At 34.9% G+C, this 20,625-nt stretch overlaps 1 protein-coding gene and 1 non-coding gene across 2 annotated transcripts in view; one reads left to right on the top strand and one right to left on the bottom strand.

Moving 5' to 3' along the window:
• The window catches only part of Taf3 (TATA-box binding protein associated factor 3), a 168,550-nt gene that overhangs the window by 133,327 nt on the left and 14,598 nt on the right, over positions 1-20,625 (top strand). The window contains exon 4 of the mRNA XM_026391815.2: positions 1,001-1,083. Coding sequence (XP_026247600.2) covers positions 1,001-1,083 — 83 coding nt within the window. The remainder of the gene's footprint in view (positions 1-1,000; positions 1,084-20,625) is intronic.
• Trnae-cuc (transfer RNA glutamic acid (anticodon CUC)) lies at positions 16,829-16,901 on the bottom strand. Its single transcript has one exon. It is a non-coding gene; the product is annotated as a tRNA-Glu (tRNA).

Genomic DNA, 20,625 nt, shown 5'->3' with positions numbered 1-20,625 from the left:
GTCCATGTGCAAGTCACTGTATGATATGATATATTGAGCAGTATTTAAAATATGCATTTCTCCTTAGAACCACTCCACTCTTCTGTCAATTCCTGAACTGAAAAATAAAATCAGTGGTTTGCAGCTAGGTGTCAGGGACCTGCTATGAACTATTGGCATATGATATTTCAGGTCCACAGCTATTAAACATCTGGCATGGCTGGGGAGAGTCTCTTATAACAAAGAATTATACCACCAAAAGTGCAAACTTCCACTGAAAAATTCTGATATAGATAACTATTTGAAACTACAGAGTTTTGTTTTAGTTTGTTTATTAAGAATACTTACCAAATCATGATCTTCAAATCAAAAATTGTGAAGAGACCCTTTAATGTGATACTCAATTTGTGTATATTTTTAAATATAGTTCTTAGCTTTTTCAGCAGTCATTGCCTTCACAGTAAATCCTTTCTAAAAAAAAAATAAATCAGCTTTTTTTTTTCTTTTACAGCATTTCAGATCTTTTTACTATTAACCAAAAATAGAATAGTTTAATGCTGTAATGAACACTTGACAATTCAGCTTTTTCATATAATAAAACAATGAGTTTAATGTTTATCAAATTCTACAAATAGAGGCATTTTATCTTATAAAGAAAATTCCATTGCAAGTTTTTCCTTGTATGTTAAATCTAACAATCATATAAATGCTCTACCAAATGCACTAGATAACAATTTTGTTTAAAAATTCTAATATAATAAAACCCAAGAAATTAATCTAAACATTAAAAAATCCAGAAATAAGAGCCATATTTACATAATGTGATTAAAGTTCATAAAATTTCTTATCATATCAGCTAGCCTTTAGATGTCGCAACCAGATTATCTTTTAGTCTATCATCTTAGCCACATTTGTGACTTAAACATGTTTATTAAGTTTGTAGAGGTAGGAAAGTAGAAGAGGTAGAAGCTACTTTTGTAGAAAAAAGTAAAACTGAACTGTAATGTACTAACTTCCACAGATAAAAGTGGAACCAGTCGTTCCAGCCCCGAGTCCAGTTATCCCCAGATTGACTCTTCGAGTTGGCGCTGGCCAAGACAAGATGTAAGTATAAACCTTTGAATTAGAGTGAAGCAATTGAAACTTGACCTCTTCTACCCTGACCTGATAGATTTAGGACTCTTCGAACCTTTTGCAGGTATGAACATGTAGGGTCAAACTGTTTTGAGAACTCTCCATTTTCAAGTTTTTATTGGTTTCTTCTATAAGTAAATGCTTTTTGCTTTGTTTAATATGCAGGATCCTTTTTTTTTTTCTTGTTCTTTTTCTCTTTTTTTATTAAAAAGATTAGCACATGACATTGTTTCTGCATAGTGTTTAAGGTCTTAGTTATCTGGAAAATAAGAAATGGTATTGGGTGGGCTTACTGCTATATTTCACTCAGGAAGATGTAATGTTAAACTGTCTCATGTATGGCACATGGTTTTATTCTGTGCTTGTGAAACAAAGATACTGTTAGAGACTAAATGAAACAGTATACAGTGGTAATAACTAATTTTTTAGTTGTCCAGCATTTTTCATTTGTATGTTTTAAAAACTTACAAATGCAGAACTGGGGGTATAGTTCAGTGATAGAATGTTTGCCTAGCATGTACAAGGTTCTGGGTTAAAAAAGGAAAAAAAAAATGTTAAAACTAGAAATGTAGGGGCTGGGGATATAGCTCAGTTGATAGAGGGCTTGCCTCACATGCATAAGGTCCTGGGTTCAATCCTCAGCACCACAAAACAAAAAACAAAAACAAAAACAAAACCTAGAAATGTAAACCCTGTGCTGCTGTCAGTCTTAATCTTCCCTGAACCATTATATTAATCCATTTTTAAAGTAAATTAGTTGAACATTTTTTTTTAGTCGTCTTTTAATTTGAGCCATGAAAGTAAGAGTAGGACCTATGAATTTAGTAGTAGATAGAGTAGAAACAGAAAATTTGCTTTGGGTTCTCAATGGTTCATTTAATTGTTGTATATGTTTATTCTGCTGCTTCTGTCAACTAAGAATATGGTGTAGTAAAGAAGCCTCGTATGATTTTGAGGCAGACATGATCTTCCAGCAGAGTGTACCCTCCTCTGAAGATTTTAAGCACAGGATCCAAATGATTCATATTTTCTTACCTAAATTCTCCAGGAAATTTTCACATTATTCTTCCTGATTGTACCGGTAAAGACCTGGACAGTGGGTGGTAGTAGTGTCAACAAGCTTAGAAAATGTTAACAAAAATATCATGTATTCAGCCCTTTTTAAACCAGTTACTGATATATCTGGTACCCTCAGTCCACCTGCAGAGATTTGAATGATGTCCTCATCTCTCAACCAGCAAAGGACAGAGGAGACCCGCCCAATAACTCTCCACACCATCTCCTTGGAAATTCTGAATATTGTCTAATTTTTCTATTCTTATTCTTATTCATCACTCAAAAAAATACTTCTCTCCTGCCAATTAATATTTAATTCTGTTTTCTGAGTTGCTCACCAGTACTTAGTCTCAACTCCCACATGAAAGTTTTGCCAGCTTACTCCCTTTGGAGAATTAAGGTTTGTAAAAAGGCTTTGATAGTTATATTTATCTCCTTGCCCTTGTGCATCTTTCAGTCATTCTGTTAACTATTTTATTCTATTTCCTCCTTTCAGTAAATAACTCATACACCTAAGATATTGGAAGATGTGAGAAACAGATATTATTATTCTGGAACAAAATGTTCAGTTTGACAGAAATTATAATAAGCAGAGATTCTAGACAAATACCCTGGAAAGAGTTCAATGTTATATAAGATATAAACTTTCAGATATTTGGTAAATAACCCCAGTGTTTATGACAGATTAATCATTTGACCAAGGCAAATGCAAAAAAAATCCTTACACTGAGCAAAAAGATTAAGTAAAATACATTACATTTTAAATTAAAAATAAGAGAGAGAAGCTTCAGTCAAATAGAAAAATAGAATTTTATGTGAAATAGAGCTTAGACAAGTGGAGTTTTTTGGGTGGAGGAGGGTGGTCTAAATCAGGAGTCTATAAACTACAGCCCACTGCCTGGTTTTGATTAACCTACAAACTTAAATGTCTTTTGCATTTCTAAATAGCTGAAATTTTTTTAATATTTTATGATATATGAAAACTATATGACATTTAAATCGCAATAATCCTTAATAGTTGTAACATAAGGATGTATGGTTTATTCCATGACTGTAATAATGGAAAAGTGGTGAAAGATTCCTACAAGTTGTGCCTTTAATGACTTAGTTTGTACACACTTAGGGGGTGAACTCATATTCTTTAAAAGTGAAATAAATGAACAGATGGGGTTCAAAAGCAAAGGGGATTGAATAGTCCAGGGATAGGGAGAAGTGTTTATTGCTAAAGGACAGGCAAAAAGTAGACTCTTGAAATTATGGGAAAAAGAAAAAGCTTTACAAGGTTCAAATTATACCCTCTCTTTGGAAATCTTTAAACCAATGTTTAATTTCTAAGTCTTAAAGAAGTTATGTCTTTTGCCCTTGATCCAGAAAAGTACTTTGAGGTTAGATTGTTTCCTCTGTTCTCTATTATTGCTCTTTGAAACAAAACAGAGGTAACTTATTTTTCCCTTGCTTTTACATTCCTGAAAACTGTTCTAAAATGATGTATGCTGAGGTCAGTACCTCTTTCTGACAGTGTTAAAATTCAAGATGACTTTCCAAAGACCTCAAATTCCTTTAACATGTCTTCCAGTGATGGATATCCCAAGTTCCCTATAGTCTATATTGAAGAAGAAACTAAAATCCAGCCTTAAAACTGTAGTTTCTACACACATAAAGTAGGAATAGGGAACATTCAAGGTAATTGTCTGAGTCCAGCCTCATAATCAAGTTGTTCTTTGATACCAAAACAGCAAGTAGGCTTTGGCTTGCCCAGGCACAGCTGCCTGGAACTCTGTTGATCAGGATCCTGGGGTCCCACCTGGACTCAGTGGCAGAGTATGGTGAGTGGAATGTCTGTGCCAGGATGGGTCAGTGGTGGCACAGTTGTGATTTGTCATTCTGATCTTATTTTTTTTTTTAATCTAGCTCTTTTTGAGCTAGTGTAGAAGAAGTTGGCAATTTAACAGCATTCTTTTTTTTTATTATTATTCATTTCTATGAAGAAAACAGAGCAGAGAAATGTGATAAAATTTGTTGCAGACAGGGACTATTGAGAGAGAATTATCAAGGAAAACATGGCAGAACAGGACCTACATCTTTTCTAAGTTTAAATGGCACTCAAAATTCTATTAAAGGAGCCTCATATAAAATGTTAATTTTACATATTTGTAAAGCATTAAGAGAAAATGTGATATAAATTTGCATAAAATTTTGAGAAATAATGATTGGAGTAGGGAATAAGCATTCTTTACATTTCTCAAGTGTCCACTAGTGCTGTCCTCTCACATGTCCCTTAGAGGAAGCTGCTGCTCTTTTCTATCCATTTACCCATGCTTCTCCTTGGGCCAGAGGTTCTTCTGCCCAGCCATGCTGCTCATGCTGGTATCCCAGGATATAGTAAAAGGAAATTATGACTCCTCTGCTCTGAGGATGTTCCTGTCTGTATTCCGGGAGCTCACCAGAGAAGGTGATAACTAATAAAGCCCCTCTAGATGTTCTAAAATGCGTGGTCAATTTTTTCTTAATAGTTAATAATGTATTTGATCTGGTAATCATTTATGATGACTTTCAGGGAACAGTATTCTTGGTGATGATTCTAAATGCTTTTGAGAGTTCATGATAGGTGTTCTGTTTAACAATTTAACCCAGTTTTCAAAATACTCAAGTTATGTTGAGATATTTTTCAGGCACTGTTTTACTGGTGACAATTATTTTCTTTTTGCTAATGTTTTAATTTCCAGTGGCAACTAGATTGATTTCCTAAATTCATGAAATTTTTCTTTTCATGTCATTCTTTTTTTTTTTTTTTTTTTTGGCCACAGTTCATCAAATGTAGCTTATGCCTAATGAAGAGTTTTTTGATAGTTGTAGTTTCTAAATTATTTCTATATACTGTGAAAATGGGAGCAAAAGCTTTGCTTATTAATTTTGAAGAACATAATACAACAGACAGTAGTATGGCTGTATGTATAAACGTGACTGTATAACAAATGTGATCCTGCAATCTGTACCTGTGGAAAAATAAGAATTCATACCCCATTTGAACCAATTATATGATATGTCAAGATCATTGTATTGTCTTGAGCAACTAATTAAAAAAAGAAAGAAAATAAATCATTTAGAAACCAAAAGAAAAAAAAACATAAGGGGTTTAATCTTTTAAGACATAAAATAAGTACAGATATTTATTGTCTTTATATGTTCTAAGCTTTTTGACAATGGAAACAGAATAATCATGGGCATTCTTAAAGATAATAATTTAGAGCATTTTTAAGGAAAATAAGCATTTTTATATTTTAAAATGCAGTTTAGCCAAAACATATTTAATAGAGTGAAAAATGTATAGTAGCATTTTAGTGATAAATTCTTTGGAGAAATAATAGTAAATGGTTTTTATTCTACTTTCTGCATTTTCCTTTCAATACTTGAAGTGTTTTTTCCAGTCAAAATTCAGGATAACAGTAAAGTAGGAAATAGAAATAGCAAACTGAGATAAAGAGAAGAAAAAGAAACAAATGATTGTGCATCAAATATTATTATAGCTTTCTAGCAATAAGGTCAAAAATGGAAATAATATTTTTGCATGAGGGATGCTGGGGATTGAACTCAGGGCCATAAGCATGCTAAGCATGTACTCTACCACTGAAACAGATGCCCAGCCTCACAAAATACTTTTTTAAGACGAAAAGAGTGGGGGTAAGATGACTCAGTTTCTCAGAACGGGTCAAAGATTTTCAAGGCACTAGATTTAAAAATTAATTTCCATATGGAACCAGATGACAAGGACAATGTCCTCCTTAGCAGTTTTTACTGCTGGCACAAAGGCATTTTTTATTGACTGTTTCTCTAACCCACCATAATCTAAGGGAAAGCCTAAAAGCACAGCTCAATGAAAATGTCTCTTTAAAGGGCTGTCAAACCTCTAGTTGAGACATGCTTATTTACTTTTGGGTATTTTGTGTTTACTCAGAATTCTAGTTGTAAGTAGCAGAAATCCTAATCAAACTACCTTAGAGCAGGAAAATAAAAAGAGGTGTATTTGACTTTAGGTGGGCAGTATTGAGGGTTCGTAAGGCATTATTAGAGTATGACTCTGCTCATTTTCCTTTTCTCCATCTTGCCTCTGTGTGGAGAGAGATATGGCCCAAGTCATTCCAGATTAATGTGGTTCTTCATGCTCAAAGTTCCTACCAATTCCCATCAAAAACTCTAATTCACCAGCCCCTGTGGTAGGGAGACACCCTGTCAGAAAGGGAAATAGTAGGTTCCATTAGGAAAAGAGTATCTGTCACCAGAACAAGATGGAGGAGGCAAGCAGAAATAGCTAATATATTTTATTTTAGCTAGGGAAAGGCAGCCAGATTTTGTGTAAAAGCAAGCCAAGGAACAGGGCAAGACAGCCATGGCAGAATGGTACCTACCACTGGTTTAAAAATGATACTAAAGAAATCAAATTTAGGAGCATTTCAGAGGACCATCCTCTGAAATGGAAGGCCTTTTGCTTTTCTAATTTTGTTTCCTATCCAATAAAACTATCTGCTTTCAATTTATTTTTATTATTATTATTATTATTATTATTATTATTATTATTATTGAAAAGTATTGATAGTTTTCTTTGTTTTGCCCTGGTTAACTTGTTACTGAAACAAACATTTCATAGGAATTTGCCTATGTTAGAAGAGAAATATCAAGAGCAAAAACAAGGAAAGAATCTTAAGAGTCACTATATTTAAACTTTATAATTGGTGTTTACATTTTAAATGACTACATATATATTTGAAATTTAAAATAACCTATTTTTAATGCTAGTGAAAGGCACAAATATTACTAATGAAGTTTCCTGGTTGCTGAACAACTGGAACATAGAAGTCGAGATTGTGTACCTTAGCTTTACTACCTTACTGTGCTTATAAATTCAGTGGTACCAAAGCCATTTATCTCAGCCATAATTCTGACCCACCTCCAAAAGGAAGCAGGTAGTTAAAATTTTTCTTCAGCCAGAATGTGTCTTCAGCCAGAATTCTGGTTTTTCCAAACAAGGAGTTCCTGATTTCCTTAATAATCCCTTTATTTTTACTGAACTAGAATTATAAAGTCTGAATTTAATTTTTCCCATCACACATTGTAATTTGTTCATTATCACTAAATATGCAGTATGTTCAAAAGGAAAAACTAGTATACTGTCAGAAAAACTAGCTTTAGGTTTTGGGAAATGCTTTTACAACACAGTAAAACAAGTGGAAAGATTATATCAAAGCATTTCCATCTTACTTGTAAACAATTACAGCAGTTCTTACATGGATACCACATTAGAAGACTTGGGAAAATTTACTGGATTCCATTCTAATGCAATTAGAGCTAATTTTGTTCTTTAAATGAATAAAAGGTCAGCTTATAAATCTAGCTTATCTTGAGTCCAGACTTCAATAAATTGTTTTATTTAATTTGTTGTAAAAGATCTTATCCTTAATGGGTCTAGGTCTTATTAGTTCACTTAGGTTTTAAAATATTTATGACCACCTTTTTAGATATGATTTGAATGATAGTTGGAAAGTTTCTCTCTGCAGCGTTATCAAGGCACAAGATCACTAATTGAGTGAATATAGGAAGGTACTTAAGATTTGTTATCTGGAAAAAGCTGATGTGAACTTCCAGAATTTAAATGTTCTTTAACCTGTGACAGGCAGATATAATTTAACTGTATCATAGTAACCTTTGGATACTATCTGATTATAATTTCCCCTAAAGATCACACTTCTGGTGTTTATAAAGAACATGTGCCTACTGAGGAAACACTTAAACACAATCACAAAGAAAATTTAAATTTTCCATATTCTCTTCTTTGCTGTTGCTTTATGGGCCTCTGGTGGATTCAGATACTCATGGAAAGACTAGATGAGTGGTAATGTTTCTTCTTCTCCTGTGCCCACCTCTGTAGCTTAGAGAGTGGATCTCGTGTCACTGCAGGATATCTCCGATTTACAGTTTCCAAAACCTTTTTCTTATAATCACAGCCAAGGAAGGTCTCAGCGCCTGGAACCGTGTAGCCACATTCTCCTGGGCTATTTGGATATGTACTTTGGGGTTCTGGAGCTGAATGTACCCTCAAAGCTTATCCCACAGGCTCTGCAACGTCCCTCCTTGATTCCAAATCCAATCTCCCTTTAGCCTCTTTCATTCCACCTTTTGTGCCTGCTGTGGAGCTTCCCTCCCTCTCTTTTCTGCTTTCCTCAGTATTTTCCTCTCTTCCTTTCCCTCAAATCTTTCCTTCAGCCTTATATTCTTCTACCTTAATCCTTCTCACCTTCACCAAGCCTTCCCTGTACATGAGAAAGAAGCTGTATAACTTCTTATTTCTGGCTTCTCAAAACTAAATCTTTAGATTCACCTTCTTCCAGTTTTGGAAGCATATTGCATTCTGTTCTTTGCCCCAGAAACTTTTCTGTTAATTCCTTATTAAGATCATCAAATATATCCCAATTCTGAAATGCAGAGAACATGCCACAGTCTTTAGTATAGTATTGATCCTTTATGCTGTATTAGATCCTGCTTCCCCTGAGCCCGTTCTGAGACATTTTGTTGTTTTTAAGTCTACACTTGTCTGAATCTCTCCTCCTCTCACCATCTCTTTTTATTTTTCTTTCATAGGCTGTTTTTCTTTACCTTTTTTCCTTTCTTGCCTCTAGCCTACTTATTCTTTTTTTTTTCACTTCCCAAATCTTCATTTCCAGCTCAGATTCCCACCCCCCCCGCCATAATTCATACTATTCTGCCCAGTTACCTTCTAGAAAGTTTTGCTCAGGTGAACAGTGGCACTTAAACATATCATATCCAAAACTGTGCTCCCTATTAAGTCTTCCAAGCTGGTTCTTCTAATGCTTCTTACATGTTGATGATAAGACCAGTGCTATATTTTCAAGCCCTTGGTAGGCTTTTGGGGATCTTGAAGAAAGCAAAGGCTATCTAACTAATAGGACTAGATGTTTTATGTTGTAATACCAGACTGGACATCCTGAAAAATAAGATATGAATATCTTTCTAGCTCCAAAATTTCCCAAACTGAACAAAACAGGGGAACAAGAAAAGACCCTGTCCTTGGGTCTTCATTTGAAACCTCAGCATCTTGTGATTTCCACTCATTGTCTTCAGATTGGAGTCACTCCTTTTCTAGACACAAGTGGTCCAGCAGTACCAGATATCCATAGCCTTATGCATGGGAATCTGTACCTCATCCCAAGCAAAGGTGGTTTTAGCTGGGGCCGGGGGGGGGGGGGCGGATCAGGGAGGCTATATGTAGCTAGGATTTTTTTTCCCCAAAAAATAAGAGACAGGGTCTCACTCTGTTACCTCAGCTGGCCAGAACTCAGACCCTCCTGCCTCAGCCTCCCTAATATCTGGGACTACAGGCATGCATTACTACACCCAGCAGTAGCTAGAATTTTAATAAATGAGGATTATACAAATGGGAAACAAAACCTGAAAAACCTGATTAGGATATAATAGACCTTCAATAAATGTTAGCTATTTATTTTTCTTCTTTTAATACTGCCTATGAGTGTTTACTTTTGTAAAAATTCCTTTGTGTTTGTTTGATAAAATCTGGTATAGAAAACAAAGGGGCTTTTAAAAAAAAAACATTTTAAATAAGCGCTACTAAATGTGGAACTACTTGGCTTTGTTTTTAAGTTTGCTTGTTTTCCTGTTTACAAAAATAATGGCATAGTCATTTTCAGGGGGAAAAAATTAAGTATTTGGAAGTGTGTTACTTAAAAAGCAAAGGTTTTCCCACACAAAATACACCCTTTCCTCAAGATAATCACTGCTAACTGTTCAGTGTGCATTTCGATAATTTTTGGGACAGCAAATTGGGATTCCCTTTCATATAGTGTTCTATAGCTTGTCTCCTTTCTGACTAACAATCAGATCTTGGACATTTTCCATGTCTGTATGACATGGTATTTCATTTTACTATTGAATCATAATTTATTTATCCTTTTAGTCCCAATTTGGAGATATGTGAGTTCTTCCAGATTTTGCTATAACAAATAAAGAACATTCTCATATGGATTTTGCTTTTTTCAAATGTTGTAGGTCAAAGAAATTTTAAAATTTTTAAGAGATTATTGTATCAAATTATCATTCAAAAGACTATACCCATTAAAATTCCCACCAACAGACTGCAGATTAGCATAGCCACTCTGGAAATCAATGGAGATTCCTTAAAAAACTAGGGATTAGAACCACCATACCCTCATCTATCCCACTCCTGGTATTTTTCCAAAAAGGTCTAAAATTGGCATATTATAGTGGTACAGCCACTTCAATGATTATAGCAGTATAATTCACAATAGCTAAATTATAAAATCAACCCAGGTGCCTATCGATAGGTGAATAGACTAAGAAATTGTGGTATGTATGTACAATGATATTCTACTCTGCCATAAAAAAGAATGAAATTACGGCATTTGCCAGTAAGTTGATGGAAATGGAGAGTATCATGCTAAGAGAAGTAAACCAGACTCAGAAAATCAAAGATCAAATGTTTTCTCTCATATGTGGAAGCTAGAGTTAAATAAAGGAAAGGAGGAGAGAAGGATAGGATAACATAAAGAACCAATAAAATATAAACTAATAGGTGGGGGCTAGGGATGTGGCTCAAGCCGTAGCGCGCTCGCCTGGCATGTGTGCGGCCCAGGTTCGATCCTCAGTACCACATAGAAACAAAGATGTTGTGTCCACCAAAAACTAAAAAAATAAATGTTAAAATTCTCTAAAAAAAATAAAAATAAAAAAATAAACTAATAGGTGAATGAAAGGAAGTCTAGTAGAGGAAGGGGAAGGGGAGTGGGGAGGGAGAACAGGAAGGAAAGGGGAGGATCATAAACTGATCCTTGCATATATGAGTTTGTTGGGATGAACCCTACAACAAAGAACTATAAAGCTCTAACAAAAAATCCCGTCAACAGAAAATGAGAATTAAATGACCCTATGATTTAGTCAACTTTTTCACTGCTGTGACTAAAGGACCCAACCGAAATAAATTGTAGGGGAGGAGGAGTTTTATTTGAGGGCTCACAGTTTTAGAGGTCTCAATCCGTAGACAGCAGTCTCCATTGCTCAGGACTCACGGTGGGTAGAACATCATAGCCCAAGGGTATAGTGGAGGAAAGCAGCTCATCTGTTGATCAGGAAACAGGGTGTCTCCACTCTCCAGATATAAAATATATACCCCACAGTCACCCCCAATGAGCCACTTCCTCCAGCCACCTGCCTCCAGTCAGCACCCAGTTAATCCCATCAGGGATTAATTCACTAATGACCTTAAGGTTATAACCTAATAATTTCTCTTTCGAACCTTCTTGCTTTGTCTCACATGTGAGCTTTTGGGGGACACTTCACATCCAAACAATAACATTCTACCCTCGCTCCCAAAAGCTCACACTCATCTGAGAATGCAAAATATATTTAGTCTATTCCTAAGAGTCCCCCACAGTCTCAACAGTTGCAAGATTTCTGACAGTTCAAGTCCAAAGTCTTCTCTGAGGCTCAAGGCAGTCTCTCATTGTGAGCTCCTTTAAAATTAAAAGCAATTTACAAATATCCAATATGTAATGATACAGAGCAAACATTTCCTTTCACAAAATTAGGCATATAGAAAAAAAGGATGGGACCAAAGCAAGACCAAAATCCAGCTGGGCAAACAAGTCCTGTAGCTCTTGTTCAGAATGTGGAGCACATGGCATGATGTCCTCTCAAGAGCTTGTATAGCTCTGCCTCTGTGGCCTTGTTGGTTGCAGCCCAAGAGGCCTTTCTGTTGGCTTATCTCTGTTCAATTCCTGTAGCTTTCCTAGGACAATATCCGACATTACTGGCATTTCTTAATCTTGGGGTTCTCCATTGCGGCTTCCGCTTCCTCCTCAAATCTTTACAGCTTACCTTCTCAGGGAGAGCCCACAGGGAGTTTGACCCTGCTAAACTTTGCCTGGCTTCCAAGGCCTTTCTTTGAAATCTTGATGGAAGCTTCCATGATCCTCAAACTCCAGCATCCTGGATTCCTGCAGAACCAGCACCGAGGTCTGCCATCATCTTGAGCAGTAGCCAAGCGTCCAGGGACCCTTCCTGCAGCAGCCTCTGAGTGCCTGGGTGGCTGAGCACGTTAAGAAAATTTCCTAGGCTCCCTGTGCAAGAAGGACCCCCCACTGGTCTCTTCTGAACAGAATTTTCACTTTTATTCCCTTGAGCCTGAGATGGATGTGGTCTTGCCAGCTCTTGAGATGCCCTCAAGCCATCTTTCTTATTGTCTCTGGGCAAAATCTAGCATTTCTTTAGAGGCATAATTTCTTTAACAATGGCAACTTCCTTAGCCCCAATTTTACTCCTACCTTTTGAGTCCAAGTTTTTCAAATCTTTCTGCTCCTAATTATCATAATAAATTTGGTTAAAAACCATCAAAAATATCCATGCTACCACCTGAATATTATGCTGCCTAGACATTTCTTCTATTGGGTTAAGAAGTTCATCGCTTTTAAAATCAACTTCAGAGAAACTCTCAGGACATGGGCAAAATGTAGACAACTTCTCAGCCAGAACATAACATGAATAGCCTCTACTCCAAATTCCAATAGAGTCCTCCTTCTCTGAACCTTCTTGAGCCTGGTCTTCACTGTCCACAGTCCTATTGGCATTCCAATCTTTGGGCTCCCACCAGAATTAGCCACTAAGTTCTACTTTTAACAATCTAAAGTATTTCCAGCTTGTTCTGCTAAGCATCTCAAAATTTCTCCCACCAATTCCAAAAAAGCTTCTGAACCACATGATCAGGTTAGTCATAGCAACAAGCTTACTTTTCCAGCCCAATTTCTACTTTACCCGATATGTTGAAAGAATTGATTAAATCTGATCATTCTAAACTTTTGGGAAACTAATAATAATTTTAAATGAAAATCGAGATCCATCGAAAATCTTTTCTTCTCTGCTGGGAGCTTTTGTTTAAGAATAGTTGATATGTTTAAGTAATCATATTCCCAAATAGGCTGTTCCCAAATATCTTCTGAAATACATAGGTCCTTGGCTGTGTCACCATCTTAGCTGGATTTTTCTTCACTGAGTGCCTTACTTATGTAAAATATAATGCTACAGATAATTTCTTTCTTTGTAATAATGTCTGTACTTTAGAATTCATGTATCAAATTAATCTGGGAAACAGACATGATAAATATAGTGAATTTATTCATGTTTCTAAGGCCAATATATATTTGTTGTCACTATTAAATCAGTGTTACCAAGTAAGCATTTTTATCTGGTACTTTAGATAGTACTCTTATTAAAAACTTTTTATCTATATAAGTTCATGTGTGTAAGAGAGACAGACAGAGAGAGAGATTGAGAGATTGAACCCAGAGTCTCATGCACGCTCCTGTGAATTTCAGGAATGGTATGCTGTTTTGTGCTCTACACTTTAAAGTTTATTTATTGGTTTTGTTTGGAGGTTGTGTTATTGTTTTTGCAATTTGCAGTGCTGGGAATCAAACTCAGAGCCTCATGGATGCTAGGCAAGCACTTTACCACTAAGCCATATCCTCAACACAAATAGTATTTTTAGATGAATAGCACAATAAAAAATTTATCTAGAAAATTTTTTTAAAGGTCAGAATTCTATTTATTGCTTACATATTAGTTACTGTACAGTTTTTCTAGACACTTTGAAGAATATGTGATATTGAGCATTGAGCTTCGCTTTGCCCCACTTGGTACCTATTGCAATTTCAAGCACATATTCCACCAGTATTTTAACCCAGTGGAAATAGGCTCAGAAGTCCCAGAGCAGCCTTTCAGTGACCCAGCTAATATCATGTGTCCAGCCCCGAACAATCACTGTAGTCATGGAGTCTGATGCTCTAATTGGCCTGGTTCATGTGTCTGGCTTGGAACTAAGGGCAGAGTAAAGCCTATCCCAACCAAATGGACTAAAAGGAGAAGGGGGAGGGCTGGAGGAAGAAGGGCCAATGGGTGCTGCACAGAAATAGGCCAGCACAGCAGGTACCCGTTCTACAGTGTAGAGATTTAATTTGTAAGTTCTTTATTCTATTTTGTTTAGATTTTCTGGTATGCTAAATATTAAAAGCCATTAAATTAAATATATATTTTTTTTCATGGTGCTATGAACCATCTGTTAGTATCATTTATTTGTCAAGTGTGAAATATGGTATTAGGCACTATGAAGTTGCTTAGTCAAATTTAATATTCTTGAGTTTGAATTTTCAATTTATATAAATTTTGTTGGTAATATTAACAAGCTTTTTGAAGGAATTTTTTTAAGAGTTTTCCCATATGTTATAAATACTAAATTAAATCTTACTTGGTAGAAACTATAAAATATGTGTTGTATTACTATATACTATATGAGTGTCTTTAAAAATATGACATCCTAGTTTCCAATCTTGGTAGGATACCAGTAATACTTACCATGTGAGGAGTTGTAATCTCCAGCATTTCTTTTTATAATAGTTCATCATTTGAAACAAAACCCTTCAGTTCCAGATGCAGGTAATATTAACTGAGAAAAATAGGATAATAATTGGTACTGATCCATGACCCAAAGTTTGAAAATATTCCTGGCATATATGCATAAACTATGTCTGTAGTTTTGTTTTTGTTTTGTTCTTAAAATTGTGCTACAGCTTAAGTGTAATATTTTTATAAACTTTATTATAGGGCTGGGGATGTGGCTCAAGCGATAGCGCGCTCGCCTGGCATGCGTGCGGCCCGGGTTCGATTCTCAGCACCACATACCAACAAAGATGTTGTGTCTGCCGAAAACTAAAAAAAATAAATATTAAAAATTCTCTCTCTCTCTCTCTCTCTCTCTCTCTCACTCACTCACTCTCTTTAAAAAAAAAAAACTTTATTATAATTAAAAAGAACTTCAAAATTCCCACTGGAATTTTATTTTTTCTAGACTCACTTACAATTAACCATATGTCTATTGAAGGAATTGTTGTAGTTTTTATTTTAATCAGAAGAAAAGTTCCGGATAATGTTGGATGTTAACCTGTTTGGGAAGATAACTCTAATGTATATTATGACCCAATTGAGAAATACTGATTCATCTTTATAGGAACACATGAATTCTGGTAAAACACAAAGGAACACGGAGAGTAATTGATGCTAATAGGCTAATTTGTTTGGAACTAAGATGAACAGAGTGGGCAAATCACAACTGTAAGCAGTAAATGGCTGTGTTCTGTTTTTCTGTTCATCAAACGATTCAAAGCCAAATGACTAAGGCAGAATGTTTTGCTACTTTTTATCATTTTCATTGTTTTATTTATTTGGCTCACAATAAATGCAAGGAAATTCACATTTGCCTTATAAATTTAGGCCACTTTAAAAGAATGCTGATAACATAGACTTTGAATTCCCCTGCTGCTTCACTGCTTTTTTTCTGGGTTTTCTAGCATGAACCATTTTTCTGTATGCATGCTTATATCTGTCAGTCAATACTTATGCTTAAAATATTGTCAGTATTTAATTTTAAAAAATTAGAAGAAGAGCAAGCTCATTAATAGGGAATACATTTTCAGACTCTCTGGCATTTGGCTATTCTGCTTATTTGTGCTCCTTATAATAAACACACAAATTAAAACATTTCAAAGATTACCAGTCAGTTCAAATTCTTTGCCACTGCAGGGCCCACGTGGCTGGTGCAGGCAGGAGTGGGAGGGTAAAGAAGGAAGAGCCTCAGAAGGGTTTTAGAGTCCCGTCTGAGCTCCTTTGCTGGGCATCACTTGCGCCAGGGTCCCCCAAAAGGAAACAGTGCAGCTGACTTCCGTCCTCTCCTAACTGTTTCTGTGGCTAAGTTTGAAGCTTTTCTTTCCCTTCGAGATCATCGTTAGAGGATACTAGGAAAAATTGAGAACCAAAATCTAAAGCAGCTCTCTAAAACTCAAATGAATCCTTGAATCAGACCTTTAGGTGTTTAAGAGCTGTGGTGACCTTTTCTTTTCTTTACTTTTTTTTTTCTTTTCTATCTTTCTTTTAGGATGATCTTAACTTGAATGTGAATCTGAGATCAGTAGAATAATTTCAAGTCTTTTCTTGCCTTATAGAAAATTTTAGAAATTTTATTATATATATATATATATATATATATTTATAAATGTGTATTTGTGTGTAGGTATATAGAGAGATTTTTTTTTTTGCTTCAAATTGCCTTGGACATTTTTTAAATAAATATTCTTTTTGTTTGTAAAATTTCTTTAAATCCCAAAACAATCCAAGTGATTGTTCATTGAATATTTTGTTAATGTTTATTCTTTTTCTTTCCCTAAATACTTTTCAGTTGTAGATGGATGCAATATCTTTATTTTTATTTACTTAATTTTTTATGTGGTGCTGAGGATCGAACCCAGGGCCTCACATGTGTGAGGCAAGCACTCTGCCACTGAGCTACAACCCCAGCCCTTGTTAATGTTTATTCTAACAAATTTATTTATTTTGGAGTGTGGAAAAATATATCCTTATTCTAATATTTACAGCTTAACCATTGCATACATTCTTTTCCAAATCAGTCACTAAAATTCTCTTCATTCTCATTTTATAACATCACTTGTTATTATCAAAAATATAATATTTTTTAATAGCTTTATTTTGTTTATTTAGTTTTTTCTTTTTTATGTGGTGCTGGGGATCGAACCCAGTGCCTCATGCATGAGAGGCAAGCACTCTACCACTGAGCCACAACCCCAACCCCTCAAAAATATAATATTAAAGAGACAGTCTAAGAAAAGAATGACACTGCAAGGGTCAAGAGTATGCAAACACACACACACACACACACACATCATATCTAGTCCGTGAGCTATATATGTGTACATATCATACATTGCCCACACTCACGTATGTATATATATCATACATAGTCATTTATGACTTATGTTAGCCACACAGATAAGAGTGTGTTTGTGTGTGTGTGTGTGTGTGTGTGTGTGTGTGTGCTGTCTGTCTGTCTGTCTGTCTTACATGGCATAAATATTTATATATGTTTTTTCCTTGCTGTAACAAAGGAAGATAAGAATTCATGTAAAACATGGTGATTTTTTATGAAAACCAGCTATTTTTAAATTTTAATATATTTTGAAGTGGTAATGTTGGATTTTTCCAAGCATGACTTTTTGATGACTGAATTTTATAACTCTCCAGAAAGATACAAATCTTAATCACAATCTTGTTCATTTTTCAAGTTCACTGGATATAATCTTATTGCTTTTAATGTCTTCAAATAACTTGAAATGTTATTTGATTCTTTAAAAAAACAGACAAGGTTTGTGTTTTATGGTTAACTTACAACTTTAAAATGTTTTTACATAAAATCATCTTTTACTAAGTTATTACTCATCCTTCTCTGTTAACAGTAGGCTCAGGGACTATTGAAAGTAAAGTTTCATCCATGTTGAATGTTCAGTTTTATTTGACTTTGCTTTTCCTTACCAATAGCCTTTTTTTGACTGCAGAGAAGCAAAAGCTTTCTGAAATCACAACATCTTTTAGAAGTTTTGACCCCTGAGAATTGGAGTTTTTGAAAAACTCTTTGAAGTGCCCTCACACAATACTGTTTATATTTTTTTAAATATGTATTTATATTTTTCTTAAGTTCATATTTTTAAAACTTGATCTGCATTTAACAAATATTAATTTTATTATATACATAGTACAGACTATATCAGAGGAGATAGACATGAATATGAAAGATTTGAATCAGATGTCCATTCTCAGGTACATAAAGTAAATATCAAAATAGAAGGTAAAAAGTATAAAATGCTAGAAGAGGTAATTCAAACTCACATAGAAGTTCAGGTAATTATTCCAGGTAGAAAGTGTTGGAAAGATGTGGAGAAAGTTGAATTTGAGTAGAGCCCTACAGGGCAAATAAAATGTTGAAAAGGAGAAAATCACAGAGGAAAAATAAAAGCAAGGATGTATTAACTCAAGTAATTAATCACATTAATAACATTTTACCCCAAGAAGTTTCCATAGTATCCTATTGATATAGTAATACATATGCACTGTAGCTTTATTATATTTTATGATCCTAAATAATTCTGGATAGTATACATATTACCAACTTCTTTTTAAACTTTTAACATTTTTAAATGAACATTTTTAAACATGAGAAACTAAAATGATATATTTTAACATACTCATCACCTTGAATAGATTTGATTTAAATTCTTGTCACACTTGCTTGATCTTGTTCTTCTTTTTTGTCATAAAGCATTTCCAAGCAAATCCAGACCTATTTCATTCCACTTCTGTACACTTCAGTCTGAAGCTCTAAAAACATGCCTATTGCTGGGCACAGTGGAACAGGCCTATAATCCCTGATACTCTGTAGGTAAAGGCAGGAGAATGGCAAGTTCAAGGCCAGGCTTGGCAATTTAGCAAGACCCAGTTTCAAAATAAAAGGATTGGGGATGTGGTTCTGTGGTAGAGCATACCTGAGTTCAATCTGAAGTACCACAAGATAATAATAAATAAATAAAAATATGACTATTTTCTCTGGGTTCAGTAGCAATCATCTGTAGTCCCAATGACCCAGGAGGCAGGAGGATCACAAGTTTGAGGGCAACTTAGTGAGATCCTGTTTCAAAATAAAATTAGAAAAAGGGTGGGGATGTAGTTCAGTGGTTAAAGCATCTCAGGATTCAATCCCCATCACCACAAAGAATAAAAAAAGCTGTTTTCTTATGTAATCATGTTATTGTCCTATAATACATAGATATCTTCCTTTTATTATCTAATACAGAGTCCATATTCAGATTTCTCCATTTGTCTCAAAAATTCTTTTTTTTTTTCAAAAATTATTTTGACTTAACGCCTTTTTAGTCCTTTTGATCTAGAGTTATTATTTCTACTGAACATTCCTCCCTCTTCCTCCTTTTTGCTCTCCAGTTGACTTGATAAAGAAACCAGATTGAGGCTGGGGTGGTGGCTCAGTGGTAGAGCACTTGCCTAGCATGTGTGAGGCACTGGGTTCAAATCTCAGCACTGCGTATAAATAAATAAAATAAGGGTCAATTGACAATTAAAAGATATTTAAAAAAAAAACAGATCATTTATACAGTACAGTGTTTAACTTTCTGATTTTTTCAAAGGCAATTTCTAAAAATTTTCTGAATATATAAATCATTTACCTGACTCCAAAGTTGAAACCTGTGACAAGATACATCTAGAAAAATCTGGCTTTCATCTCTCCCTATACCTATTACATTCCTTACCTTATAAATTACCATTTCAATTTCTTTTATTTTAATTATTATTACTGTTCATATATGTATCTTTGCAAATATGAGGAAATGGGCCTTATACATTGCTTGTGTGAGTATTCATGCGCTTTAAAGATATTTTACAGATTTTGAATATTTGACAATAATAAAATAATTTGGGCCTCTCCCTTGGAAACGAAGATTCTGTAATGTCTGTTTTTCTCTAATTACTTCATGCAATTTGTTTCATTTTTCAAATAGGTCATGCCTGCATTAAAAGATAAAATGTTTGCTACTTGATGTGTACTTGGGCTATGACAAGATAAAATATCCATTTTATGAGATGATGTAAATATTCAAGAGGCAAACCATGAGCTTGAGGAATTAAATCCATTTTAGTTGTGTTATAATTATATGAATGTTAAAATTTGAGCTGTGAGGATCAAGAAGAATGAGGAATAATGATTGATTTGAAGAATCAACATAAAACTGATTCTCATAATTGTCTTTGTATATTTGATCAATATGAAATATGGAAATGACTGTGTTACAGTTTGGCATCTTAACTACTGATACTCGAAATTATAATTTCTCCCAAATTTTGAATATTTATTTATATACCTAAGTTAGAGAGAGTGAATAATTGGTACATTAGTTTTCAATTTTTATATAACAAATGATCCCAAAACTTAGCAATTTAAAGCAATGTGTGTTACTTCCTAATTTCTTCAGGGGGTTGAGTGATTCTGGCTCAGATTTCTGGTCCAGTTGCTTGCTGGGACTGCAGTCACCTGAAGGCCTCAGTGAGGCTGGACAATGTGCTCCAGCTCACATACAGGGCTGTGAGCACAAGGCCTTGTGGGCTTCTCCATGAGGGAGCTTTCAACATCCTCACAACCTGGAATCTGGCTCCCCCAGAGCAAGTGATGCAAAAGGGAGCAAGGTTAAAAATTCAGTGCACTCTGTGGCCTAGTCCTGGATGTCACATAGAGTCATCTTCACAGTATCCTTTCCATCTATTCAGTCTGTGAGGGTGTGAAGGTCAGAGGCTGACTTCCTAACTTGGGTGCTTGGTATTTCTGGGCTTAGAAGAAGACTGACCAATAGTAATATGACTCGTGAAATCTCAAGTGATTTTTTTTTTCTTCCATTTGTTGTGAGAAGGGGTTAGTTTAAAATACATCATAGGAATCTGTTCTAAACGCAG

Source organism: Urocitellus parryii, chromosome 9 (genome assembly GCF_045843805.1).
Source record: "Urocitellus parryii isolate mUroPar1 chromosome 9, mUroPar1.hap1, whole genome shotgun sequence".
Classification (NCBI taxonomy): domain Eukaryota; kingdom Metazoa; phylum Chordata; class Mammalia; order Rodentia; family Sciuridae; genus Urocitellus; species Urocitellus parryii.
The sequence above is the reverse complement of the archived record's forward strand: the minus strand, read 5'-3'. Positions and strand labels throughout refer to the sequence as shown.